The 25,302-nt window shown below is 40.4% G+C and overlaps 4 protein-coding genes and 1 long non-coding RNA gene across 10 annotated transcripts; 2 read left to right on the top strand and 3 right to left on the bottom strand.

Moving 5' to 3' along the window:
• Nucleotides 1–1,050: 1,050 nt before the first annotated feature.
• Nucleotides 1,051–7,210, bottom strand: mrps18c (mitochondrial ribosomal protein S18C). 2 transcript variants are annotated; one of them, XM_042059180.1, is made up of 6 exons: nt 7,071–7,210; nt 3,518–3,570; nt 3,296–3,385; nt 3,129–3,186; nt 1,599–1,658; nt 1,051–1,296 (listed from the first exon to the last, which is right to left on the bottom strand). In XM_042059180.1, the coding sequence occupies exons 1-6, from the start codon at nt 7,087–7,089 to the stop codon at nt 1,220–1,222; spliced, it is 357 nt and encodes a 118-aa protein (XP_041915114.1). In that variant the 5' UTR covers nt 7,090–7,210; the 3' UTR covers nt 1,051–1,219. The 2 variants fall into 2 exon arrangements, with proteins under 2 accessions (XP_041915114.1, XP_041915113.1); XM_042059179.1 differs by lacking the exon at nt 7,071–7,210 and adding an exon at nt 3,936–4,104.
• On the top strand, nt 4,178–13,796 carry helq (helicase, POLQ like). 2 transcript variants are annotated; one of them, XM_042059173.1, is made up of 18 exons: nt 4,178–4,730; nt 4,986–5,616; nt 5,750–5,928; nt 6,137–6,337; nt 6,434–6,506; nt 6,604–6,701; nt 6,826–6,924; nt 7,121–7,266; nt 7,462–7,701; nt 8,126–8,267; nt 8,873–8,977; nt 9,244–9,454; nt 9,959–10,116; nt 10,715–10,813; nt 11,276–11,455; nt 12,751–12,864; nt 13,353–13,487; nt 13,684–13,796. In XM_042059173.1, exons 1-18 carry the CDS (start codon nt 4,551–4,553, stop codon nt 13,771–13,773), a joined length of 3,081 nt encoding a protein of 1,026 aa, XP_041915107.1. In that variant the 5' UTR covers nt 4,178–4,550; the 3' UTR covers nt 13,774–13,796. The 2 variants fall into 2 exon arrangements, with proteins under 2 accessions (XP_041915107.1, XP_041915108.1); XM_042059174.1 differs by lacking the exon at nt 4,178–4,730 and having other exon boundaries at nt 4,993–5,112; nt 5,244–5,616.
• LOC121680036 lies at nt 7,639–14,242 on the bottom strand. 2 transcript variants are annotated; one of them, XR_006021530.1, is made up of 3 exons: nt 14,126–14,242; nt 8,089–8,243; nt 7,639–7,760 (listed from the first exon to the last, which is right to left on the bottom strand). It is a non-coding gene; the product is annotated as an uncharacterized LOC121680036 (long non-coding RNA). The 2 variants fall into 2 exon arrangements; XR_006021531.1 differs by lacking the exon at nt 14,126–14,242 and adding an exon at nt 8,812–8,908.
• Nucleotides 14,242–21,808, top strand: hpse (heparanase). 3 transcript variants are annotated; one of them, XM_042059176.1, is made up of 13 exons: nt 14,242–14,672; nt 14,862–14,998; nt 15,606–15,734; nt 16,364–16,537; nt 16,836–17,007; nt 17,427–17,474; nt 17,990–18,083; nt 19,302–19,408; nt 19,620–19,734; nt 19,829–19,953; nt 20,060–20,212; nt 20,968–21,123; nt 21,699–21,808. In XM_042059176.1, exons 1-13 carry the CDS (start codon nt 14,455–14,457, stop codon nt 21,778–21,780), a joined length of 1,710 nt encoding a protein of 569 aa, XP_041915110.1. In that variant the 5' UTR covers nt 14,242–14,454; the 3' UTR covers nt 21,781–21,808. The 3 variants fall into 3 exon arrangements, with proteins under 3 accessions (XP_041915110.1, XP_041915109.1, XP_041915111.1); XM_042059175.1 differs by having other exon boundaries at nt 21,679–21,772; XM_042059177.1 differs by lacking the exon at nt 21,699–21,808 and having other exon boundaries at nt 20,968–21,527.
• LOC121680033 (myosin light chain 5-like) lies at nt 21,661–23,814 on the bottom strand. Its single transcript, XM_042059178.1, has 7 exons — nt 23,731–23,814; nt 23,184–23,291; nt 22,617–22,692; nt 22,264–22,368; nt 22,082–22,160; nt 21,930–21,978; nt 21,661–21,845 (listed from the first exon to the last, which is right to left on the bottom strand). Exons 1-7 carry the CDS (start codon nt 23,731–23,733, stop codon nt 21,744–21,746), a joined length of 522 nt encoding a protein of 173 aa, XP_041915112.1. The 5' UTR covers nt 23,734–23,814; the 3' UTR covers nt 21,661–21,743.
• Nucleotides 23,815–25,302: the final 1,488 nt, after the last annotated feature.

The following is a 25,302-nucleotide window of genomic DNA, read 5'->3' on the forward strand; positions in this document are numbered from 1 at the left end:
CTATCATCTATTTTCAGCCCATAACTGAAATTCAATATCCATGTGTCTATTCTTATGCATCATATGCTCACTCTTTATATCAGTCTGAAAGTGCCTCCTGTTCATTCTTTTCTGTTATACTTCGTTGCAATTGGATTTTGTCTCAATCTTTTTCACAGCAAAAGCATCCACTCTGTCCCCATATTTCCTTATTGTCTTAGTGTAATCATGAAGTCTTCCATTACAAACCATTACTCCTTTCCTAGTAATATTTCTGAGTTGATTTTTCAATTTCAGATATAGGCCTAATTTCATTTTGAAAATTGGCAGGCAGTGAGCCTACTGTCCCGTACTTTTCTTTGGTAGAAATTGAAATATTGCACTTGCTACTTGGATCCTGTAGATGGCTGTGTTCACTCTGTGGTGGCAGAGCCGTATATATGTTCTCTCCATGCCCTACTCCTGCAGCTCCTTGTAGATGGCACGTCACAATTTATCCCATTCCATGCCTCTCCTTGGTTACTTAATCAGTCTGAACTGCTTAAACATCAAGTTTAAGTGTGTGTGTATGTGTGAGAGATAGGTGTATGTGTGTGACTGAGTGAATTTTTTGTCTACAAACTTCTGTGGGCTTGCGATTAGACAGAAATGATACTTCAGCGACACTGATGCATGTCAGTGTGTTTCTGTACATGCGTGTCTGTATGTTCACCTGTGTGTATGTATGCATGTGTGTGGGGGGGGGGTGTCTGTACAATCTTGTGTGCACGGTCAATATGCCTATGAGTGTGTGTGTATGCATGGATGGATGGTGGTAGTGAAATCAAGTGCACCTGAGCACAAGGGACATGGATGCACTACAGCACTGTTGCTCATCTGTCCATCCTCGTATAAAACCAAAATGATTTGATTTGCCTGATGATATTGATACCTAAACACATCCTGACCAGGCATATAGACTTCTGATTGAATTTCCCGAACTTATATTTACTGGGCGTGCCCACATTTTGGGTATATTCGGACTGACTTCCAGGCTAGACTTATCTATCCAAAGAAACATCATGATACAAACATGTTCAACACAGACATTTAATATACATGTTAACAATTGGGAATTATAAAAAGTAAATTAACCAAAGCACAGCAAAAAATAATAATCTTAAGACATAATTTTAGGAAAATGTTCATTTGTCATAAAATGTCTGTCTGTTTGGAAACTTGATGACCAGTATGCAAGATATTATTCCAGATGTTTGATGTCACAGATGTTGGGGTCCTTCATAAACTGGGGATCTTTTAACGTCACTGACATGAAACCTTGACAAGGAGAGACTCTTTAGTCATGGGTATGAAAGACACAAACTCCAAAACAGATTATTTATAAATGTCCAATGCTATTGAAGTACAAATAAGGACTGTATTACTAGGTTGGTTTACATGGGCAGTTTTTGGCACTCTGATTAATTAAACTATTCAGATTGAAAAGTTTGTGCCATCTGTTGATGTTAAAATTCTAACTGGATCGGCAGTTTTATTCCGATCCAGAATAAAAGAGTCCATGTAAACCCACTTACTGTTTCTGAATGAGAATATCAAACATAATTTAAAAGCAATCTTACCCATTGCATGTGCCCTCTTTATAGCTTTAGATATCTCCTTTTGTCTCCTCCCACAAAGTCCTGGAAATAAAAGAGCAATAATTTATTTTGTTACTCTGAATTTGTTACACAAACATATCCTCTACTTGTACATGACATATGCTTACTTTTGTGTAAATATATTCAATGGAAGGTTCAATCTAAATGTTTTACATAAAAAAGAAAAAAACAAGACCCTTAAACATGTAGTTACAATGTTAGACATTAATGCAGTGCATGGCACACATCTCATTTCTTTGTTTTCAATGTGGGTCTGTGTATGGATCTGTGCTTTTATTTTTGTAGTTGTTGTTTTTTACTGAAAATACCAGATTTTTGCCAGAGTAGATTTTTTTTAAATCATCATCCTCCTGCAAAGTTTCGCCTCAGGTCTACAAAAACATTGTGCTCATACTCTGATCTCTGTACACTTTGTTTAACAGCAACATCTGCTTGCTTGTAACAGTGTACCCATAGGCTGTGACACATTGTGCACACTACTTTATATAATATCTGTGGTACAAAGCACAGTTGGCATGTTGGCTAAATGTGTCACATATATGTGTAACTAGCCACTGTGTGAAATAAATCAAGGTTTTATTAAAGCATAGAGAACATAATACTGTATCCATGCAGCAGAGATTATCAATGACGGTGTTGTGTGCCTTCTGGTTTTTCTTCTGGTTTTCATACGCCATGAGAGCTCGGCTACATTACAGCCACTCGGACAAAAGACATGTAAAAAAAATATGTTTTGAAAACTAGCATTAAATTGGATTCGATCCCGCAAAAGCAACACATGCATGACTCTCTCCAGCCTGATTCCCTACTCCTTGAGCCAACTAATACCTGGCTGTTACGCGATACAATTAACTATTGTAGGCTACCATCAATTAATAACGTAGGCAACACCCAGGTAACATGTTGTCCAGGCTCTGAAACAAGTGGTTGCCCTTCATCTAAAACAACTGGTTATCTTGGGCTGCTATGGTCACAGTAGGTAGGCCTATGCTACTCCTTGTGGTTGATCAACTAAAAATAAAAGATGTATTTGGTGATGACGTTATTGTAGGCCTAGTAGACCTAAGTATGAGAAATTAAATGGTACGAGAGAAGAAGCGATCTACATAGCGCACCAGACCGCGATGTCTTCAAGGGTTGAATGAAGGGAGTTTGCAAAAATTTGCGTATTTTTCAAGTCAATAAACATTCTTAATTTTTGAACGTCTTTGTCAGGGAACATTTGACTTTTCAAAACCATAGGCCTGGTAGTCGCTCAGACAAGGAGTTATAAGATAAAGGCAATACCATTTGTGTCACCTAATGCAAGACAAAATGTTGCCACGGTGTTGCTTGCATGGTTAATGTTTGGTTTGATTTGGTTTGTGAACTCTATGCAGCTGTGCTCTATGCTGTCAACTCTGCAGCTGTGGTGAGCAACATGAGCACGCGTAAGGAAACCAGTAGGTGGGAAAAACCAGAAGGCACACAACAACGGCTTGTCTGACTTACCTGTTATGTGTCTGCCATAAATTCGCCCTGTGTGTGGTGATATAAACTGAGAGAGCAACTGTAAAGAGAAGATTGTGTATAGTAAGTTACTGAATCTAAAGGGTATGCATATGATCAACAAATCCATGACTGACAAACCAGAATCACAAGAAATGGACAAGACAAACCTGAATGTTTTTGTAATCTACTTTTATCTCGTTGCTGCACAGAATGCATCCTTTCTGAGGCTCCTTGAATGGATTTTCAATTTTGATGGGCTGGTGTTATACGAGACAATAACAATTCAATTACAGATCAAACGTATCAACATATCCACTAAAAATCGTATTGTCGACATTGTGCCATTGCATTATTTAGGTATTGATCACAATAAATGTATTGTGCATCACCATGTCTTTGTGGTCTTCATCGGCAGCAACTGATACACTTCGGGAAGCTTGCTCTGTGGAAAATTAGAAAACAAATAATTAGCCTAAAAATTGCAACCGTCCTGATAACAGCCTTTACCGAAATTATGCAAGAGATCCAACAATGTTAACACATTAGCCTAGAACGCTTACAGTTGAGTCGACATATAATTTTCCATCCATAACAACATTAGAATTTTGATGGATTTTAAGGGTAGGCCTATGTTTAAAAACGTTACGACTGAAGACTATTTTTAACGTTACACTGATATAGGTTGTAAATCGTCCTTTACCATGACTTTCTTATTAGAAACATGGGCGCTAGCTAGCAGACGCCCTTCGCACACCCAAAATACCCGATAATAAAGAACGATTAGGAGCAACTTAACAGGATAATGACCTGCAACTTGACGTTTAAATCCCGCCTGTGAAAGGTTAAGAAAAACTGTTCGGCAACTTCGAAGCGCAAGCATTTTGGTAAACATGCAGTCAAAAGCAGTTACCAAACGGACACCTTGCCACTGTCAAAACTTAGCACTTTCCGGTCACAGTGTATCAATGTAAAAGTCTCCTAGCAAATCTAGAATCTACACACCATACCATAGTTCCATCTGAAGGCAATGTTTCTACCGGGCAGCATTAAAGAAAGGACATGAGAGCTCGTATTTGATTGGCTTGTATCATGCGTGTTGATTTCGATTTTTTCTAGACATGTAATGGTAATAACAAATACTTTACGTTTGTAATGCCATTCATTTTAGAGGTTCCATAGTGATGTGTTACATGTAGTGTCGAGAACGTTTACTCTTAGTTGTTCGGTGAACAAAACAAGCTGACCTCTAATCGTACCTAACTTGTCATCGCACAATGTTTGTGAAGATAACTTCGAATGCTAAGTTAGGTAGCTGCTATTTAGCTAACTGAAAATTACCGTTAAATTAGTGCTCCAACCAATGACTCAACATACAGTCATTGGGTCCAACTTAAAGACTCTGAGGGAGGGGAAGATTGCACCATGATTAACAACACAGAAATTGTTGTCAAACGTGGATCCGTAAGAAAAAGGTCGAGGGATGGTTCGAGGACTAGTCTAACTCCTGCAAGGAAAAAAACGACCACTGATGGACAGAGTCAGCTCACTGCTACCAAGATAGAACACTATCTCGAAGTAACACCTGAAGGGAATGCACCAGAGGTAAATTCTTCATTGTAAACGTATTGCAGCATTTGTTGTTCTCCACCAGTGACTGTAGAAAATAGTGTTTTACAGTCATTGTTGCTCAGTTCTGTAATTAGCAGTAAAATAGTGAACCATAAAGCACCTGTGCAACACTGCCAACTGGCTATACGTAGAGGGATGTTGTCTAGTATGGTTTCTTGGAAGGAAATATGTTCCACAGTTGCATAATTGGAAAGATCAAACATATTTCTCATCCATCACATCTTTTAGTATTGCAGTGACAATGAGGATCTGTTTAGCGGATACGACAGCATCCTTGGAGACTCTTCTTTCATGGCCAAGCTAGATGATGCAGAACAACACGTGACCCAGCATAAGGAAGTCTGTGCAAGACAAAGTAATGAAAACCCTGATGCTAATTACACACATTTAAAAACTGCAGCCGATACAAATGGCGAGGGCTTCACAGACTCCCTCCTAGCGATCTGTTTAAAGGATGACTCATTTCAAGATATTCCTGGCTCACAGGTAGAATTCCAGGAAAAGGTGCATGAGCCGTCAGATGGTGGCCACACCTCCACACCCCTTGGGAAAAACCTAAGGGAAGACCATAACCCTGATGCCATGAACAAAACAGAGGATGCACAACGCGGTCCCAAGGCCAGGAGGAGTATGGCAAACGCTATGAAAAGAGCCATGCTTGGAAATGCCGCCACAGTTTCCTCCAGTGTTGCAAAAATAGCTCAGCAGCAGAAGAAACTTCTAGTGACTGAAGAGATAAACGTTGCCATGCAGACCATGCAGTCCATTTCCATGGAAACGGACCTCGGACCATTCTTTGGCCTTCCCTCAAAAGTGAAAGACCTCATCAACAGACTGAAGGGCATTGAGGATTTATATGGTAAACAAAACATTCCCTAGTGTGCAGCATAGGGATGTCCTGTTTTGGCCACGTTCCTATTATGTATTTCAACAGTTTCTACCATTATAGCACTAATTGTAGGACATCTGTAATCTTGGTTTTTCTGTTTTAGATTGGCAGAAGACGTGTTTGACATTGGAAAGTGTTCAACAGAGGAGGAACCTGATTTACTCCCTACCCACCAGTGGTGGGAAAACACTAGTGGCTGAAATCCTCATTCTTAAGGAGATCCTGTGTAGGAAAAACAACGCCCTACTCATTCTGCCATACGTATCGTTGGTGCAGGAGAAAGTATGTGAATATTAATTAACTCTCTGCCCTAAAGTTTGATTTAGTTGAACAATACACATCTGAAGGTGATATCTTCAAGGCATAATTCTGTGATTCTTTTTTACTTGTTCATTGAATGTGTTTATTATAGATCACATGGATTCTTGTTGTATCGCTTCAGTCTTACAATGCCTGACAGCTTTTCCACTTGTTCACTTTCTGTTCATAGGTGCGAGGGCTAGCTAGCTTTGGTGTAGAGTTGGACTTCCTGGTAGAGGAATATGCTGGAAGCAAGGGCAAGTTCCCGCCTATCAAGAGAAGACAGAAAAATTCTCTGTACATCACAACTATTGAGAAAGGCCACAGCCTGGTCAACTCCTTGATTGATACCAGTCGGCTGGATAATATTGGTCTGGTGGTGGTGGATGAGGTACGTACTTGCTCAAGACATTGTGTGAATAAATATGCAGCCAATATTTAAATAATTGAGTTGGCTACAATCTCAAATCTTTTGGTTTATTTCAAGCTTCACATGCTTGGGGATGGAAGTAGAGGAGCAGTTCTGGAGATGACTTTGGCCAAAGTTTTACACGTGAGCAGTAAGTAGTTACCACAAGAGGTATCCTTTAAAAAGATTTGATGTTGCAATGATACCAGTATCCCATCATAAGTAATAACAATGGAATGTTTGTGCAGAATCAACGCAAATCATTGGAATGAGTGCCACACTTGGGAATGTTGGTGACCTACAGAAGTTCTTAAAGGCAGAAAACTACAGTAATGATTTTAGGCCGGTATGTGTTTTAGGATGATGTGCACTCACATGGTATATCATGGCATGTGCTATTGTATATCTTGCTTCTCTGTGCATGTTAAATAGAGTTAAATAGAGCTTTCATAAATGACACTCGTTTTCAGGTCCAGTTAAAAGAATATGTGAAGTTGAAGGACTCTATATATGAGGTTGATCCCAAAGAAGAGCAATGTCTTAAGTTTTCACGCCTCTTGAATTATAAGGTATGTTTTAGCATCTCTGGATTGTGCCAGTTGTGAAACGCCACCATAATCTGCCAGTACCTGTGTACCGTATGGCTATTTGTGAAGTGTAACTGGTGTATACCTGTGTACCGTATGGCTGTTTGTGAAGTAGAACTTGTGTATACCTGAATAGCAATTCATCATTTCCTAAAACGATTCCCTTCTGGTTTGAAAGTATTCCAATAGCTTGAAGAAAATGGACCCGGACCATATTGTTGCCTTGGTTACGGAGGTGATTCCATCGCAGTCCTGTTTGGTTTTCTGTCCAACTAAGAAGAACTGTGAGAACGTGGCTGGAATGATCTGCAAGTACTTGGCACGGTTAGTAGACATGACAGTGGAATTCAAGCAAAGAATTTTAAGTGGAAATGGGAAAACTTGAATTAAGCAAATTATGTTAAATATGTATCATGTAATATCAGATCATATAATTCTGTTTCAGTCTATACTAATCAGTGTCTAATTAACCATGCATACATTTAAAAAAATATATACACATGCCATATTCCTCCATAGAGATTTCTTGCAGCACAAGGAGGCAGAGAAGGCCACTCTGCTGAAGGAGCTGAAGGACTGTGGGAACGGGGTACTGTGTCCCGTGCTGCAGAAGACGGTGCCATACGGCCTGGCCTACCACCACAGCGGCCTGACCAGTGACGAGCGCAGGCTGGTGGAGGAGGCCTACTCGGCCGGGACGCTCTGCCTACTCACCTGCACCTCCACACTGGCCGCCGGCGTCAACCTCCCAGCCCGCAGGTCAGCTGGAGCCTCAGCACTACAAAGAGAGGCCGTGTCTGTCTGCGCTGCTGTGCATGCTAGTGGATTTAGTGAAACATAATGAACTGTTAAGACACTGATTTATGAAGGTGTTTATTTCATTGTAAGAATTTGTCAAGTGACATCACTTTCATTTATATAGCATATTAAACTATTGAGCTCCCCCAAACCATAGTTCATATTTAATAGACAATATTATTTTTAAGTACCGGTATATGCTATTGAGAAATTAAGACGGGGACTTGATATGTATGTATTATACAAAGATATGCATTGTGTCATGTTGTGGCTGGACTGGGATTTGGCTGTGTGTGTGTGTGTGTGTGTGTGTGTGTGTGTGTGTGTGTTATTGTTATATGAATACACCTTTATTGAGAGTCATGAGTTCCCCCATGTGTAACAGGGTGATCCTGCGGTCGCCCTACATAGCCATGGACTTTCTGAGGAGGAGTCAGTACAAACAGATGGTGGGCCGAGCAGGGCGAGCTGGCATCGACTCCATGGGAGAGAGCATCCTGGTCCTGCAGGAGAAGGACAAGATCATGGTACAAGCAGCCTGGATGCAACAGCTCTGTTTATTGATGACTTTTGGCCATGAAGGAAAATTAGTAGAAATTAGTTTTCTTGTGAGGCTTTATTTTTGCCATGTGATCAGTAATTATGTCACTGGTGTGCTAAATAAAATATTGAGAAGACTTTCTTCATATTGGGGCAGCCATGGCCTACTGGTTAGCGCTTCGGACTTGTAAGCGGAGGGTTGTCGGTTCGAACCCCGACCAGTAGGCACGGCTGAAGTGCCCTTGAGCAAGGCACCTAACCCCTCACTGCTCCCCGAGCGCCGCTGTTGTTGCAGGCAGCTCACTGCACCGGGATTAGTGTGTGCTTCACCTCACTGTGTGTTCACTGTGTGCTGAGTGTGTTTCACTAATTCACGGATTGGGATAAATGCAGAGACCAAATTTCATTCACGGGATCAAAAGAGTATATATACTTATATATTTGCATTCCAGCATGTACAGTAGTTGATGCTTTGTTGAGGTGTTTGTTGCTACAGTGGACCCCTCAGTTGTATTTAAAAATCCAACTCACTAGAACCTTGCGTGAGTTGCTGTTGCTGTCCTCATCAGAATGACCTCCTTTGTCTTCTTAGGCTGAAAAACTGCTGTCTGCTCCAATGGAAAAATGCTACAGCAACCTCCTTTATGATGGTGGCAAAGGACTCCTGAGTCTTATTTTGTCCCTCATTGGACTGAATGTAAGTGCGCTGCACACACCGACACATTGTGACAGGCCAATTCCATTTTCAAACAGGCTTGAATGAAATATCAATCAAACAACTTTATATGACTTGACTTGAAACATGTTTAGTATCTTACATAATTTCCAATGCATCTGTTATATGTGTGTGTATAAATGTAATCTTACCAACCCTATTAATCCTGTTTTGGTTGTGATCGCTCACTTAAGGACTCCATTTGTAAACTCTACAACCCGTTCTCCATGTGCCTTTGGCTCTGCCAGGTAGCACAGACTCTGGATCAGATCAGGAATTTCCTATCTGGGACGCTGCTAGGCGTGCAGCAGGCTCATGTCTGTCCTGAGCGCAGCTTATCAGAGATGGCGGCCCAATCAGTGGAAGCTCTCATGGAGAAGGCCCTCATCACTTTCTCTCCGGACCACCCTGACGGCTCTGTTCTACTCATTACCAAATTGGGACGGGCAAGCTTTAAAGGTGTGTTTAAAGTCCATGCATACCCGCCGCAAAGAGTATCTGAGCTTCTGTGTGCTAATGTTGATCAATGCATCTATTATCTATTATCTATTATTGAATGCAATAATTATGTGATGATAGAAGACCTTTTGAACAGGGAAAACCTCACAATATGCTTGACCGTGTTTTGCATCTTGACTCTTTCATGCCGTTTTGATGTTACATTTTATCTGGACTTGGAAAATCTGACCTAATGAAATGGAATTCCTGAAAAAGTAATTAAAAGAGATAAACTGTCATAATTCCATCAGAACATTAGCATTATTGCTGCTACCCACAAAAAATCTAATTAGTGAAACATGAAGCACTCACTCACTGCCTAGCAAGTGCACTGCATGGCTTCACCACATGGGGGCAGTACTGCTGTTGTCTACCCAGCGCCGTATATAGAGAGCTATATATACTGCTCTGTGTCTACCCATCAACTCCACACACTGAATGCCTTGGTTGTGTTTTTGCCTACAGGCTCAGTGGATCTGACCTACAGCGATGTCTTGTACAGAGACCTGTCAAAGGGCCTGGAAGGGCTACTGCTCAACAGCTTCCTGCACTTAGTCTATTTGGTGACCCCGTACGACATGGTCTCCCAGTGCAAGCCTGACTGGATGATCTACTTTCGACAAGTGAGGTGGACTTAAGTCCAGCCCAGACTTTCTATGAACAGAAATTATGTATCTTCTTACAAGGATGCATCAAACATGCTTATGCTCAAGTCATCAACATACAGGTGCATCTCAGAGAATATTGTGGAAAAGTATATTGCCCTGCCCAGATTGGGAGATTAAAGGCTCAGGAAACCATGGCCGGTGTTTTGACTTAATTAGCTGATTAGAGCTGTTATTTTATTTTTTTATTTAAGGTTTATTTGACATGGACATTGCACATTAATAACCATGAAATATAAATGTGCTATATAGATACTTTATGTGTAATGAATCTAGATTATACGAAAGTTTCACTTTTTGAAATAAATTGAACTAAAAATTAACTTTTATTTTAACTTTTTTTTTTTTTTGATGCACCTGTGATTTATATATCCAAATGTATCCTGCTCTGGCTTGTTTCTCTGTAACACATCTAGTGTCTTGTTCTCTGTTTACACTCACTGATGTGCCTCACAGAATTAGTTTCCACTGCACTTGCTTTCCGTCTCATAGCCTTCAGTTAATAAAACGGTGCCTGTAACTTTTGCCAATTCGTTCTTGATCGTCCCACTCTCAGTTCACGCTGTTGACTCCGTCGGAGCAAAAGATCTGTGCCGCGGTAGGAGTGCCGGAGAGCTTTGTGGCGAGGAAGGCGGCAGGCCAGAGCGTAAAGAAGGTAAGTGCCTGTGATTTCTTTTTCCAATATAAAGTTATTATCAAAAGCTATGAAGTTTCCATCTCTGGGTCTTCTCATCCAAACGAAGGCAGGAAGCAGAGGGCTTCTAATTTGCTGTTCATCACATTAAAATCCTTTTTCCCCACTCAAGGAGAAGTGAGAAAGTAATTTCTCACAAAACTGACTCTTTGATCATTTGGTTGCAATTAACTGAAATGGCGTTCTAAGGAGCATATGTTGGTTACCTTATATTGCAGGAAAAGGACATCGCAAAGTGACAGTGTGATCTGGTGATGGAACCAGGATATTGAGCTGCCTGAGTGATGAGATTAATGGTTCATCATCTGTCACTCTTTCAATCCTTTCTTTTTTGTTTGTTTCTATCTATCTGTCCATCTCTCCTTTATTTCTTTCTTTTTCTCTTTCTCTCTCTATCTCTCCATCTCTCTATGTCTCCCTCAGTCTCAGTCTGTAGACACAGAGGTGGCCAGTCGTCTGTATCTGGCCCTGGTGCTGCATGCTCTGCTGAAGGAGACCGACCTGTGGAGTGTGTCGGAGCGCTTCCAACTAACCCGCGGCTTTGTGCAGACTCTCCTTAGCTCCTCCTCAGCCTTCTGCTCCTGTGTGCTCCACTTCGCTGAGGTCAGCTCACGCCTCTGACACCTGTCCACACTAGCCATACAGCACAAGCTGCTCGCACTTAGGCGGGGATCACATTGGCCAGCGGAAAGCGGCAGCGGCAAGCGTAACGCAACGTTTAGACCACATTAAGTTATATCTCGTTCCTAAGTAACACAAACGGTTTGCCTAAACTGATAATTGAATACGCTTGCGTTGCGCTTTAAAAGTTGAACCAAGTTTAGCGCTCAGCTTGTTCAACACTAGTGTTACGCTAGCGCTACCACCGTTCCGCTGCCGAACCATAGAGAACAATAGGAAACCTGCCGCTTGCCGCTGGTCAGTGTGATCCCCACCTTAAAGGACCAGTATGTAGGAAATAATGGAAAATAAATTGTAACCATTCCAAAAATTATCACTATATGTCGTCAGAGAGTAAGGAAACACAATGAATTGAAGTAATGGCTTATTTGACACCATTACTATAACCCGCAAAACTCGTGAAAAAAATTAGTTACGGGTGGAATCTCTTGGAATTTTCGTTTATGTTTTGAACCATTTAATTCTAGAATAGAATATTAATAATGGGCTGACGTGTTCTCCTATTTGGGTTGCCAGCGAAGACCAACTGTCAACAGCTGTTAGTTGTAGTCACGAGCGAGTAGGCCTAGCCTACGAGAGGCAGGCAAATTTCCAAAATTAAAACAAGAAACCAATTAAGTGGACATCGGAGGAGCTTCCTGAGATGGCGACGTCTTCGTCAAATGAAGAATATCAAGTCTGACGCAGAGCTGGCCATATTTCTCCACGACAGGTAGCCTAGGCTAAACTTCATCTGCATCGCTAACTTCAGCTAAATATGTTAAGTTGGTTAGAGAGTTATTTTTTGTTTTGACTGTTTCCGTAATGTGTAGCTGGGTCATGGTTGGAGAAACGTTACAGAGGCTGCAGGTCAACTAACGTTAGCTAAGTCTTCATTACATCTGGCAACCCAGAAGAGGCTTGCGTCTAGGTAGTCAAGGATACAAGGAAGTTTATTGTCACATGCATATAGTTACTGGAAGTAAGAAATGCAGTGAAATTGGTGTCAGCCTATTTGTGCATTTATGGGGGGGGATTCCCCTTTTCCTCAATTTTCAGCACCTAGTATTGCACTCTGTAACTCTACTGCTCCTGATGCAATGACCCTTGACGCACTGGGTGCCCCCTTAGCACTAAATGGGCTTCCATTTCCATGTACTGTATCTCTGTTCTGTTTATGTGTGGAAGGTTTTAGTGTGTGTGTCCAAGCTGTTTGTGTTGGTGTGTCCCTGGTCTAGGAGCTGGAGGAGTTCTGGCCCTTTAAGGCTCTCCTGGTTGAGCTGACCCGTAGACTCACCTACTGTGTGCAGACTGAACTCATCCCTCTGATGGAAGTGGTGGGAGTCATGGAGGTCAGAGTTTAGAGTTCAGGCCCAACCCCTGCACTTATCTCCCTATTTGCATCTCTATAACAACAGCATTATATCCACAGCTGTCACAAGTCATCATCTTTATTCTTCCGTATTGCAGATTGCTGGAGGACATAAACTAGCATAGCATTACCATGTTGTATTTTACCTATCTATATGAAACTCTCAGTATGAAATTCTCAGTTGTACTGACTAGTTAGCCTCTCAAGAAGGCCAGAGAGAAATTTATATATATAAAATCAACTCTTGTCCATATGAGTTCAGATGTGGCTGGGAAACGCTCACTGTGGGCAGACCTGAGAGCTGCTTAAAGTCGAGACATTCCTGAAGAAACCAAATTGAGTTAACTCATTTGAAACACCTAATGGGCTCTAATGGGAGTGGGACTGCTGCTGATGTGCAGTGTCTGTAGGCAGTGGGGAACTCATGAGGGGGGTGTGTGTGTGTGCATGCCTGCGTGTCTTCACCAGGCTCGGGCCAAGCAGCTGTACAACGCCGGTTACAAGACACTGGCTCACCTCGCCAATGCAGACCCCAACGATCTGGTCAAGTCGGTGGAGAACTTGTCCAAACGGCAGGCCAATCAAATAGTGGCCTCAGCGAAAGTTAGTGAAATTGAACTGTGCTGAACATATGTAAAAGAGATTGATGGATAAATGTTTTCTTGAGTCTGCATGAGTGTGGTACAGTAATGTTGATTGTTTATTGGACTGGCAACATTAGACTACCTTTTACATGAGTGATATATTCCTTTTAATATGTATGCTTTGTTTTGAATATATATTTGTTGTTCATTTGTAGATGCTGATCCAGGAAAAGGCAGAGGCCTTGCAAGAGGAGGTGGATGATTTATTGACAAAACCCATTGATCTTCCCTCAGTAGGGAGTTAGATTAATATATATATATATATATATATATATATATATATATATATATATATATATATAGAGAGAGAGAGAGAGAGAGAGAGAGAGAGAGAGAGAGAGAGAGAGAGAGAGAGAGAGAGAGAGAGAGAGAGAGAGAGCTGTATTTTGTGTAACTTCATTTATAATTAAGAAAAAAAGAGATATACAATTGTATTTTATGTTACTGTACATTTGGTTTATATGGGTACTGTCTCAAACAGCTAAAATAAAACATAAACAAAACCTCACGCTATGTTCTGGTTTCTGTTACTTCATTATACATTATTTAAATAAACAAACATGTATTAGGCTGTCTGAGTTCAGTGTGCATATTTACCATTGCACGAGCTTTTCACGTCGACCGTGCACTGCTGTTGGTGGGATTGGCCCTAGGGTTAGGGTTGATGTTCACTTCCCTGTCCTATAGCGTCACGCTCCACCCATGCGTTTTTGTTTGCGCTCACAGCAGGGCAGGTAGTTTGTTCTTACTGGAACACACAAAACAGAATATTCTCATGGAGCTCGCACTACATGAACTTCGGGACGACAGTGAATAGCCTACGTTTCAAACCCAAATCTATTTGCGACTGAATAGGGGACATGAGCACATCATCAATGAAGAAGAAAAGCACAAGCCGTAAGACGTGAAAAGACAAGATTCTCGACATGGGTATGAATGCATTTGTGAGATTCACGGCCGCCTGGTTCTTTCTCATATTCCACGGGCCTTACGTTCGACCAGATTTGTTTGAAAAGTTTGATGTGGAAGCAGTGCATGTTGACGTGGACCTTAATCGTGTGGCGAAGAGGGTAAATGAGCGTTTTCTCTCCGTTGCCATCGATGCAAGCCTGGTCGCCGAGGAGAAGTTCATGTATCTCCTAGCGTAAGTCTTGGCGATTTCTGAACAGGACCTGTTCAAACATTCCCTGATATATCTTATCTCATGCCAATAGCGTTGTGTTCCTGATACATAGTGTATGGCTGATGATAAACAACTAGAGGATGTGCCACAGACATGCGTTCATTATTCCATTAAACAAGGGAAGTAGCCTAACTTTTGTGTTTTTATTAGATCTGCCAAGCTGAAAACGTTATCAAGTGCCCTGAGCCCTGGCTTTCTGCGATTTGGAGGGACCAAACAAGATTTTATGAAATTCAACCCCCACAGTTACCATCTGCAACATCCAAGAAACTCTCATCCTTTTGTTGGTGAGTTTTTGTTTAGGCTACAGACAACATTTAGAGTGGGCTCAATCACTCTTTTATCTATCTATCTATCTATCTATCTATAGTTATAATATATAATTATGTGAGATCTGGTTCATTCATCACCACTGTCATGTTGTATTAGATGAGGTTGTTTGTGGGTCACGTGACCTCCTTTTGGCATGATTCTTTTTTGAGTTGATGAGCAAACAGTCGGTTGATTCATCTGTGGTCCTGAGTAGCCGAAGCCTGAAGCTCAATGGCGTGTGTTGTAGTCAAAATTGGGATCTGAAATTAAAACAGGATGGTCTCCTATTGCCAAACTCAAACTTAACCGGAACATATTTGTATGTAGGCATAGATAGCCTACTTCCAAAGACAAAAGAGTGTGCTTGGTTAGTGTGTAGCCTACTCTGTATCTTACAGAAAGACGATGATGTCATATTTTTTACACTGAAAAGCAACATGTTAATGAGCCATGTAAAGGATGAATACATTTGAATAGATCAAAACAGAATCAATTTTGATGCCCGCATTTGAGATCTGTAATAATGCCTTTCTGCAACAGCTATAGATTGGCTAAGATGTTTCCTTTTTTTTATACATTCAGGGGATACATGCAAGAGAATGGAACTTCCTCCATTGTTGGAGGAGAACCTGAAGAAAGAGTGGGCACTGCAGTCACTTTTTTTGCAACAAGAAGAACGGAAGGGAAAGTACAAAAAAGTCGGGTTTACTGGTGGGTATATTTTTCTGATACCCTTACGTTAGAGTATTTGAATTGACTATAGGTACTGGTGGGTATCTTTTTCTGATACCCTTATGTTAGAGTATTTGAATTGACTATAGGCCTACCCCTTATAGCTAAATATCAGAGTATTTAACTAGATGACATATCTGAGTATTTAATACTGTTATATGCTCCATTAACGTGAGATTGACATGATCACAAGTACATCTTCAGTGAAGATCAGATAAGACACACAGTCTAAGATGTGGTAGGAGTGTTAAAGTGTCAAGGAGAATATGGAACTGCCAAAACTCAGATGACTGGTTAGACTGGTTGTCAATCATAGTAAAAGAAAATTCTGGGTGTTTGCATCTACATTTTCTGAAAGTATTCCACACCTCCAAGAATGCATGTCTTATCCTTAGTTTTGGTGAGAGGGTATGGGGTTGGCTTTACTGGCATGTTTTTCTAACAGTTCAGAAGTAGCCTTATCTAGAAACTCCATTCAGAGTTATGCAGTACTGATATCAATCTCATACCATATCCCCTTGCAGGTTATTCCAAAGTGTTATTAGTTGGAGTAAATTATCCACAATAGCTTTGATTATCAACATCTTAAATGTCATTATTTTGCACAGAGTATGCTGTGGATTTGCTCTACTCCTTTGCAAACTGCACCGGCTTGGACCTCATCTTTGGCCTCAATGCTTTGCTAAGGACCAAAGGAAACTCCTGGAACAGTCACAATGCCCAGATGCTGCTGGACTACTGTGAATCAAGACAGTATAAAATGTCCTGGGAATTGGGCAACGGTATGACTGATCCCTCATCCTTACCTCATTCTTAGAGTATGATGGTCTTAGGCAAGGCTATAAGTTTATGTATAGAACATATGTATATTTTCATGTACATTGGCAATTCAAAGTACATTATTACAGATGAGAAGATTTTTTTTTTTAAAAAAACAGAAAAAAAAGTTTACATGGGTATATGAGAACATTTTCACCCGATTTTCCCAAAGTAAACAAACATTTATTACAGGTATGTGTACTTACTGAAGCAGAATGTGTATGAGAGTGAGCTTAACCCAAGAGTCTTTTCCCTCCCTAGAGCCCAACAGCTATCAGAAGAAGGCTGGCTTCAGGGTAGATGGCTACCAGCTGGGGGAGGACTTTGTCCATCTCCGGAGGATTCTGAGCGAGTCCAAACTGTACAAGTCCTCAGGGCTCTATGGACCTGATGTCAGCCAGCCCAGAGACCACCGCCGGGATCTGCTGGAGGGGTGCGTGTTCCTCAGTCAATGTTCTCACCCCCATGCTTAGCTTCTACTTCTTTAAAAAGCCACTTACAATTTACAGTGAAGGCAAAAAAAATAATCTGGAGGTTGCGCCCTAGGGGTTGAACCCATTTCAATGTACTTTTTTGAGGTTGTGCTTTTTTCAAGTCTGTTCAGAAAAGTTTTTGTTGCTGTTGTTTTTTTGTGCTTTGCAGCAAGCTGGTTTAAAGTTTATATGTGGTGGTGCACTTAAACAGAACTTTTAAGTGCAAAGTTACCATGGAATGTTAGTAACTTAAACACTGTTTGCAAAGCAGGAGTGAATGATAACATACAATTTTAGTCAGTCAATGTAAGAGAATATGGGGTTCAGTTAAGGGATTACCTCAATAATAAGCATCAAAGTCAGTGTTTTACCCGTTCAGGTTTCTGGAAAGTGGAGCAGAGGCAATCAACGCATGTACCTGGCATCAGTAAGTTTGCATCTCACTCTTTCTCTCTATGTCTCTTTTGCCTCAGTTCTTCTTTTTCTTTGTTTCTTTCTCTCTTTCTCACACTTTATCTCCTGCTCTCTCTCTAGTTTTTGTTTCTCTTTCTCATTCTTTGTCTCTGTCACTTGTTCTTCACACTCTTCTTCTCCCCTCTTTCACTTTACTCTGTAGCTCCTCCTCCCACTTTTGCCCTCTCTCTTTCTCTCTCTCTCTCTCTCTCTCAGCACACAGTGTTCTGTAGTTGTTCTGTAGTCATACCATACCCAGACCAAACCCAGACACTGTGTCAGAACTGTATGTCTGAAAAGGGTAGCACATGGACTGTCCAAGAAAGGAAAGTCAACTTCAGCAAACATACTTTAAAAAACATGGCCGTGTTCATGTTGCTACCACAGCATATACTTTCCCCTGCAATCCCCAAAAAATAAAGCAAAAGAAATGTTGTTTACACATCAGAGTAACATAGTGTTTTGTGATTTTTACTATTCTCTCTTCAGTTACTACGTCAATGGTAGAGATACTTCACTGGAAGATTTTCTGGATCCTGATGTGCTTGATACACTAGCCACAAAAACGCATGAAGTGCTTGAGGTAAAATGGAACACCTACCAAGTGTAGCTCTTTGCTTTGGACACGCCCTGCTGTCTATATTCAGCCTTATCGCACAGGTGTATTTGGCAATAAAGAAATTGTAGTAGTGTGTACTTCCCCACTGGTGAGGTGCAGGGCAAATGGAATGTATATAAATGTATGGGAGTTTTTAGCAGAGTGTGGGCATTTCATCCTTTTATTGCTTTTGGCAATAAAACTAGCCATTGTACGCACACACACACACACACACACACACACACACACACACACGCCTACGCTTATCAAGAAACACCCATACACATTCTCAAGACAACCACTCTAAATACCCATTCACTCAAAACATTCTGCCTTTTGTGCTGTGCATTCTGCCTTTTGTGCTGTGCATGTCCATGCTGTTTGGTTGAGGCTCAATTGAGACCAATTTTAGTGTTCTTCTTCTTCTTCTTCTAATTCAGCTTCAACCGTTTAACGTAGAAACTTCGTTCAAACTTTGTAACGTAGGTCTTGAAAAGGACACTTGAAGAATGTATTTTTCACTTTTGTAAACTTTATACTTTTTGAGATATTAACAAAAAACAAGCTTATTTTCTTTGCATTGGCACTATGACATCACAATGGGCTAATTAACTTGATTTGCACCTGTATCAACTTCCAGCTGCTCAACTAGGACCCATCAAAGGGCCAGTTAAACTGATTGCACCTGTATCAACTGCTTTCTGCTCAATTAGGCCAACTCTCTCTGTGTCTTTCCATTCTACAAGAATATAAAGCACATTCCATCCAACTTTCTATCCATTCATCCTCTTCAAACCATTCACCGTTCAACTTTTAAACTATATACTCTGTCTCAGGCTTTAAACCTACAATCTGGCTCTCTTAAGACTACAGATTCTATTCAACTATTTCCTCTGCCCACAACTGTTTCAAAATAAATGTCCTCGCTACAATAATTAACTATTAAATAATTGAACTATTTAAACTACTCAACTATTTAACTGTTCAGCCATTTCAACTGTCAGTTGTTATCAACTATGACTCCTTCCAAGTTTCCTCTGCCCACAACTATTTCCAAATAAAAGTTTGTTTTGTATTTTATGTTAATATACAGTATGTTTTGCATTTTCATGCACTGGTAATTTCCTCGAAATTACATTTTCTGGTTTATATTATTTATTTAATCATCATTTCTTTATTTGATTATTGAAATTGTGTTTGCAGACTGTAGATATGGTTTCCCCTGGGAAAAAAGTTTGGCTCGGAGAGACCAGTTCGGCATATGGCGGTGGTGCATTGGGATTATCAGACACATTTGCTGCAGGCTTCATGTGGGTGCACCATAAGATTTTATTTTAAATTTGCCTCTTCATTCACAGTAATTGCCTGCGTCACATTTCACATTTTACCTGCTACTACCACCAGATTGACCAAGTATTTTATGCTAAACCTGCAGAATATTCTCACTGATTATTCTATTACCATTCTATACAATTAGATTGTTTAGTGCTGAACACTGATATCAGTTCTGTTTACTTGCAGGTGGCTAGATAAACTTGGCCTTGGTGCAAAACTGGGATTGGATGTTCTCGTCAGACAAGTTCTCATTGGCTCAGGAACCTATCACCTGGTGGATGACAACCTGGATCCTCTCCCAGTATGTCTTTTGACTTTGATTAAAAACTATATTGGAAACATGGCCCTTGCCTCACCACACACTTCCTATGCTGTTCTCCCCATGACTGTCACAGGATTATTGGCTGTCGGTCCTCTATAAAAGGCTAGTTGGCCCTGAAGTGCTGCATGCTACGGTTCTCTCAACTCTAGAGCCCGGAAGGCGACTGCGAGTGTACTGCCACTGCACAAGTAAAAGAAGGTGTGTGTGCTCAGACACTCAAGAACACTCTTTCGATGGCCCAGTCCTATTTAAGTTCCTGTTTTTCCATTCATTGTTTTTGTGTTTTTATAACTTTTGATTTTAGCACAAGCTACAAGAGAGGCGCTGTCACCTTGTTTGCCCTGAACCTCAGTAAGAACACAGCTAAGATCTATCTGCCATCACACCTCGCAAACAGCACAGCAGAGGCCTTTGTGTTGGAGGCCCCCGGGCCTGGAGAGCAAGGACTTCTTTCCAGGTACTGTCATTTACTCCAGGGAAGCACAGTGTTACTTTTTAAGACATTAGCATATTTTAAACACATTCAGGAAAATTAGAAATGAAAGTTTAATATTATTGACATGTAGAGTTGCTATTCAACGTTCTAACTATCTTATTTTCTGACAATTTTTCTCATTATATTGCAAACCAGTACATCCCATTTTAAATGTAGTAAATTCAATATTTGCAAAATGCAAAGCAAAAAATGCATTCCAAATCTTTTGTATCTTAAATGTAATTTTGACCTCACTAACTTTGTGCCGTTAAACAATGTGTAGCTTTTGTTCCTTTAAATTTCAAGGGATAAATAATCAACCTTACCTGTTTACCTTACCTGCTTTGAAGGCACACCATGCAAGATTTTCACCTTTATGAAGCCAATTTGATTGTAAACGAACCTGTAATAGGTTTGTGTTGCCAAAACTTGCGAGAATCTGAAACATTACCTTGTCAGTAGATATAGTTCTTTGGAGTTCTTTCACCTCCACAACAAAAGCATTTGCATTGTGTACAGGGGGGATAAGTCACGAGAACTTTGCTATTTCCAATAGCAGAGTAACATATACATACATTGCGACTCTAGAGGGAGCTCTAAACTCCCCAAAAACCTATACCTGCATAGTGTACCATTAATAAGCCTAATTCTTGTGTGTATGCACAATGCCTATCAGGATTATTGAAACTCCTTTTGCATTCTTGTCTCCTGTGCAACTGCTATATGATGATGTTCAGGTCAGTGAAGCTAAATGGCTTGGTACTAAAGATGGTGGATGACCAAACGCTGCCCGAACTCAAGGGCGTCCCACTTCACGCAGGGGAACCCCTGAGTCTGCCGGGATTCTCGTTTGCCTTCTACGTCCTGACTGAAGCACACGCGTCAGCCTGCCAGTGAGCTTTTCCCACTCATACATGATGTGACCAGTACTGTTTACTTTATTTTACACACTGTGCTCTTAAACAGGGAAAGATATGATGTTTGTCACTGCACTGTGAAATTGCCAAAGATCTCAGATTTGTTTGTAATATTATAAATTATGCATTTTTGTACACATTGCTGATTTCAGTGTGGTATATATTCACAGTTCTGTCCAGCAGGACTGTTGTAATAATTATTTTCACTTGCCTCAACTCCTTTGATTACTTCTGCAGGGATGAACATTTTTATATGGACAGTACAAGATATTAAAAATCCAAGCTGTTTTTGTCAGAAATCATGCATAAATTATGCTGTGACGATGTTTACACTTCCTGCTGTATATATCTATTAAAGTTGACCACTGGACAATTTCAAAGGGACTTCAAGTATCTTTTCACTTTCACTTCACCTCTAAAACTAAATATTCTGATCCAACTAGTTCCTAGAGCCCATAGCTCCTACTTCATACAAACTTCATTGTACCATTTACACACTCAAACAAATATATATATATTATTGAGACAAAGATTTTATTCACAATTCACAGACAGAACGTATGGTTTGACCCGAGTCACAAGGGATGTCGTGCGTCTTACTCCTCCTGTTCTTCCCCATGGGTGATGATGTAGCACAAGGATTTATAGTCCAGGTTCCCGGCTGCATCAATGTTGGATGACTGGAACATTTGCTTCACCTTTCAAGCAGGATTAAATTATCAGACCTCCGAGATTTATTCACACTATGCCAAACAGAAGAGAAGAAAATTAAGCTACTTTACCTCCTCTGCAGAGAATTTGTCTGCTTGTGTCATCAGTATATGTTGTAACCTGAAAGACAAAGTTAACAGATCATCAGAAAAAGTAATGTTACTAAGCTTTGTTATTTCTTGTCGGTTTGCCTTTGAAAAATAAAATAAAAATCAGGACTTACTCATCTTTGTGTACGAAACCTTGTGCATTAGGATCAAACATCTTAAAGGCATTCACAATGGTGTCCTCCGGGTCAGTACCTTTAAGCAGAAACATTTCAGAGGTGTTTCACACTAATTTTTCATACCAGAATTCATTGTTATTATGTGTTGGCACACTAATTCACCCTAAAGCACAGTTTACCGTATAATTTCTCCCCAAACAGGTTGAGAAACATTGTGAAGTTGATGGGACCAGTGGCCTCCTTCAGCATGTCCTCCAGCTCCTTATCTTTTACATTCAGTTTGCCTATTGAGAAGACATAGTATTATAGTTTTCATCTTCAGACTGTGTGGATATTTATACATGTTTGCCAGTCACATTATCTCAAACAGAAATAACCATTTAAATGTCAACATAAATATGACCAGCTTGACTAGTGGATGAAGTAGTATGAAGTATCCTAGTTGCTAGAAATTAGAATTCAGTACTCATTAGGGCATAGTTCCTCAGGATGTTCACACAAAAAACAATTGTGATCTTTAGGAAACACCCACCAAGAGATGCATATGTGTCTTTTAGGTCCTCTTTATCGATGAAGCCATCTCTGTTCTGATCAATAAGTGTGAAGGCCTAAATACAAGAGCGAGAAGAGTAGTGATTAGTTTTCCACTGAGGCATCACAAGATGTTACTTCCCAATACTGAGGGAGGTAAGTGAAGAGAAGTAAATAACATGGTTGTTGTTCATATCAGAGTCTACATGAGGCTATGACCTTTCATTCAGACTTACACATACATTTTCAGTTCCGTTTTATTCATATCTGGATTAACAATGAACTCAAAGAAACATTTTAGAGCTATCACCAGTTGATGTGAAGGAACTCAGTTCAGTGAGGGATGCATCTGCTTGTGGCAGCTCAGTAGAAAGAAATGAGGGGAAAGAGGGTGAAGCAAGAGAATCACAAGGCAAACGCTGAGGTTGAACTAACAGCACCCAGAGGAGGAGACACTGTAATTAGTGCCTCAGCTGTGTTCAGCCGTCCATCACTGCACCCTTTCTCCCCCGAGAAAGCAGCCTAATTCACAACATTATCTTCTCTCAGAATTTCAGGCGCCTATTACCTCCTTGAATTCCTGGATCTGTGTCTGCTCAAACATGGAGAAGACATTGGAGGAGGCTCTCTGAGCACGCTTGGCGCCACCTTCCTTCTTCTTGGTCTTCCTGCTGGCCTGAGAGACGAAGGGCAATTTGATAACAAAATCATTTCCTCATCTTGTCTAGCAGTGTTAGAATTTCAGATTCCAGAAAGGCTTGATGTACCCATTCAGGCTACACTATGTTCATGCATGACAATACTCTCTAATAATACAATAACAATTCAAGTTTTAGCCATTACAGAGCTTTTTTTCAGGAGATGGGTGGACTTTCATTAACTTTGTTGACCTGCTTCCAATTAGCATTGGAATTATTTCAAAATATTTGCACTATCAAGAAATGTAATTAAACTGAGTCTATAACATCTGTGCTATTTAAGACTAAAGAAAGACTAATATTTTTACTGAACCGCATCAACTCAATAACTTTCAATCCTCCTTCACTGACAACTGAACTCAATAAATTGAACAGCTATCTTTATGTTGTGGTGAAAAGATAGTTGGGAAAACTCACCATCTCTGTCGTGCTGTGATGCTGTGCGTGATCAGAATGTGGCTGGTCATCCTGGAGGCAGATGGCTTAAATATGGCAGCTGGCAGTCTCCCGGTGGGGACGAGATACTGGCTGGCATGATGGTGGCTCCATAGGGGATAATGCTGATCCGGTTGGAGACCCCCAGGTCTGGTACAAGTATGCCATACATGGGCAGGTTGGTAAGTAAGGGCCAGGGGCCCCTGAGGCCTAGCTTGTGCTGGTAATAAGTGGATACTTTTAAAGCATTACTTTGGTGTGGACATTAGGATTAACAGTGATGAATTCTTAGTTTAGGTAATCTCTGCTTGCGTGAATTTGAGAGGACTGGAAATATTAGTCCTTTACACTCAGGAACGGCATTGGTCATCTATTTTTGTGGTTTCAGAATTATACTTGATAAGTATACTTATACTGTTCTCTCTTGAAGTATGTAAGTTATGAGGTAGAGGTTTGTCTTGTGTTGTTGTTCTTACACCAATGTGCAGTGACACATTTTGACCAATTTTGTTACCAAAGTAACAGCTTCTAACTATTAAATATAATAGTAGACAAATAGCAGAAAATTATGTGCTTCTAACATCTGCTCTCAGAGTGCTTTCATTACCTAAAATTAAGCTGCCACACCCCACTTTGGTTTTAAAGACACCCAGGAGAGGGGGAGAGAGTTTCTATTCTGGCCAAGTCATGACCAAGATTCTCTATTCACCAACTGGGACATTCCAAACCACCAACTTTTCTGATTCAACTTCCTTAACATCAAAACTCCTAAACATTAACTTCCTTAACATCAAAAAATATCAATATGATTTCTCTCCCACTCTGTAGTCATGGGATGATTTGTTCAAAGATTCAAAAGTGAATTAAGTTTGAAAGCGTAACACAGTGACCACCAGAGGGTAATGCAGTTTAGAAAGTTGCTTTTCTCTTAGGTGGAGTGTCAACCGTACTAATATTCCATCAGACATTTGAAAACGCCTAAATTATAGTAATGACACGAAGTTTGGTATAATACTCGGAGGAAGAGGAATTTCTGAAAGAGCACTGAGTTTTGATGATACAGAGAATGATTTGATTTAGAAATTGAACAGCCATACTGTAAGCCAATTATTAATTTGTTTTGCCCTGTAAGCCAATTATTAATCTGTTTTGCCCTGTATTGTATGATCATCATCAAAGGCTATCATTAAAATGTTCATTGTTTACAGCAACAGATGCAAGATGCTTTTACTTTCTGGGGTTTGACTCCAGGCTCAACTCTTCTCACTGCATTGCCAATAGGTTATACCCCTTTTTCAGACTGCCCAAATATTGGAGCAATTGAAGCCGTGCTTTTTTCAAATTGATGTGCATGTTTTAAATTAGGCCTATTCATGTCATGGATCACCTGATATACTATCTGTTGTTTTTTGTTATCCCACAAATAGTGGAAACTATTCAGGCAGAAGCTGTGAAAGTGCTGTTTTCATTATACAATAACATATTTGTTGTAGGCCACACACAAATACAAGATATATACATAAACAAACACATGCACTGTAGCCTACAGGAACT

The sequence above is a fragment of the Alosa sapidissima genome, chromosome 13 (assembly GCF_018492685.1).
Source record: "Alosa sapidissima isolate fAloSap1 chromosome 13, fAloSap1.pri, whole genome shotgun sequence".
NCBI lineage: Eukaryota > Metazoa > Chordata > Actinopteri > Clupeiformes > Clupeidae > Alosa > Alosa sapidissima.

What these genes read in the sequence shown, in the direction of transcription:
- LOC121680033 (XM_042059178.1), bottom strand. An exon ending in AGATCCAGGAATTCAAGGAG is followed by an intron (nt 22,693 to 23,183) that starts GTAATAGGCGCC and finishes TCTTGTATTTAG; the next exon opens with GCCTTCACACTTATTGATCA. An exon ending in GTTTGGGGAGAAATTATACG is followed by an intron (nt 22,161 to 22,263) that starts GTAAACTGTGCT and finishes TTCTGCTTAAAG; the next exon opens with GTACTGACCCGGAGGACACC.
- mrps18c (XM_042059179.1), bottom strand. Translation starts at nt 4,020, where the DNA reads ATGTTTACCAAAATGCTTGCGCTTCGAAGTTGCCGAACAGTTTTTCTT. An exon ending in TAGATTACAAAAACATTCAG is followed by an intron (nt 3,187 to 3,295) that starts GTTTGTCTTGTC and finishes TTCTCTTTACAG; the next exon opens with TTGCTCTCTCAGTTTATATC. An exon ending in TTATGGCAGACACATAACAG is followed by an intron (nt 1,659 to 3,128) that starts GTAAGTCAGACA and finishes TTTTATTTCCAG; the next exon opens with GACTTTGTGGGAGGAGACAA.
- helq (XM_042059173.1), top strand. Translation starts at nt 4,551, where the DNA reads ATGATTAACAACACAGAAATTGTTGTCAAACGTGGATCCGTAAGAAAA. An exon ending in GTCTGGTGGTGGTGGATGAG is followed by an intron (nt 6,338 to 6,433) that starts GTACGTACTTGC and finishes GTTTATTTCAAG; the next exon opens with CTTCACATGCTTGGGGATGG. An exon ending in CAAAGTTTTACACGTGAGCA is followed by an intron (nt 6,507 to 6,603) that starts GTAAGTAGTTAC and finishes ATGTTTGTGCAG; the next exon opens with AATCAACGCAAATCATTGGA.
- hpse (XM_042059175.1), top strand. Translation starts at nt 14,455, where the DNA reads ATGGGTATGAATGCATTTGTGAGATTCACGGCCGCCTGGTTCTTTCTC. An exon ending in ACAACCTGGATCCTCTCCCA is followed by an intron (nt 19,735 to 19,828) that starts GTATGTCTTTTG and finishes TGACTGTCACAG; the next exon opens with GATTATTGGCTGTCGGTCCT. An exon ending in CACTGCACAAGTAAAAGAAG is followed by an intron (nt 19,954 to 20,059) that starts GTGTGTGTGCTC and finishes TTTTGATTTTAG; the next exon opens with CACAAGCTACAAGAGAGGCG.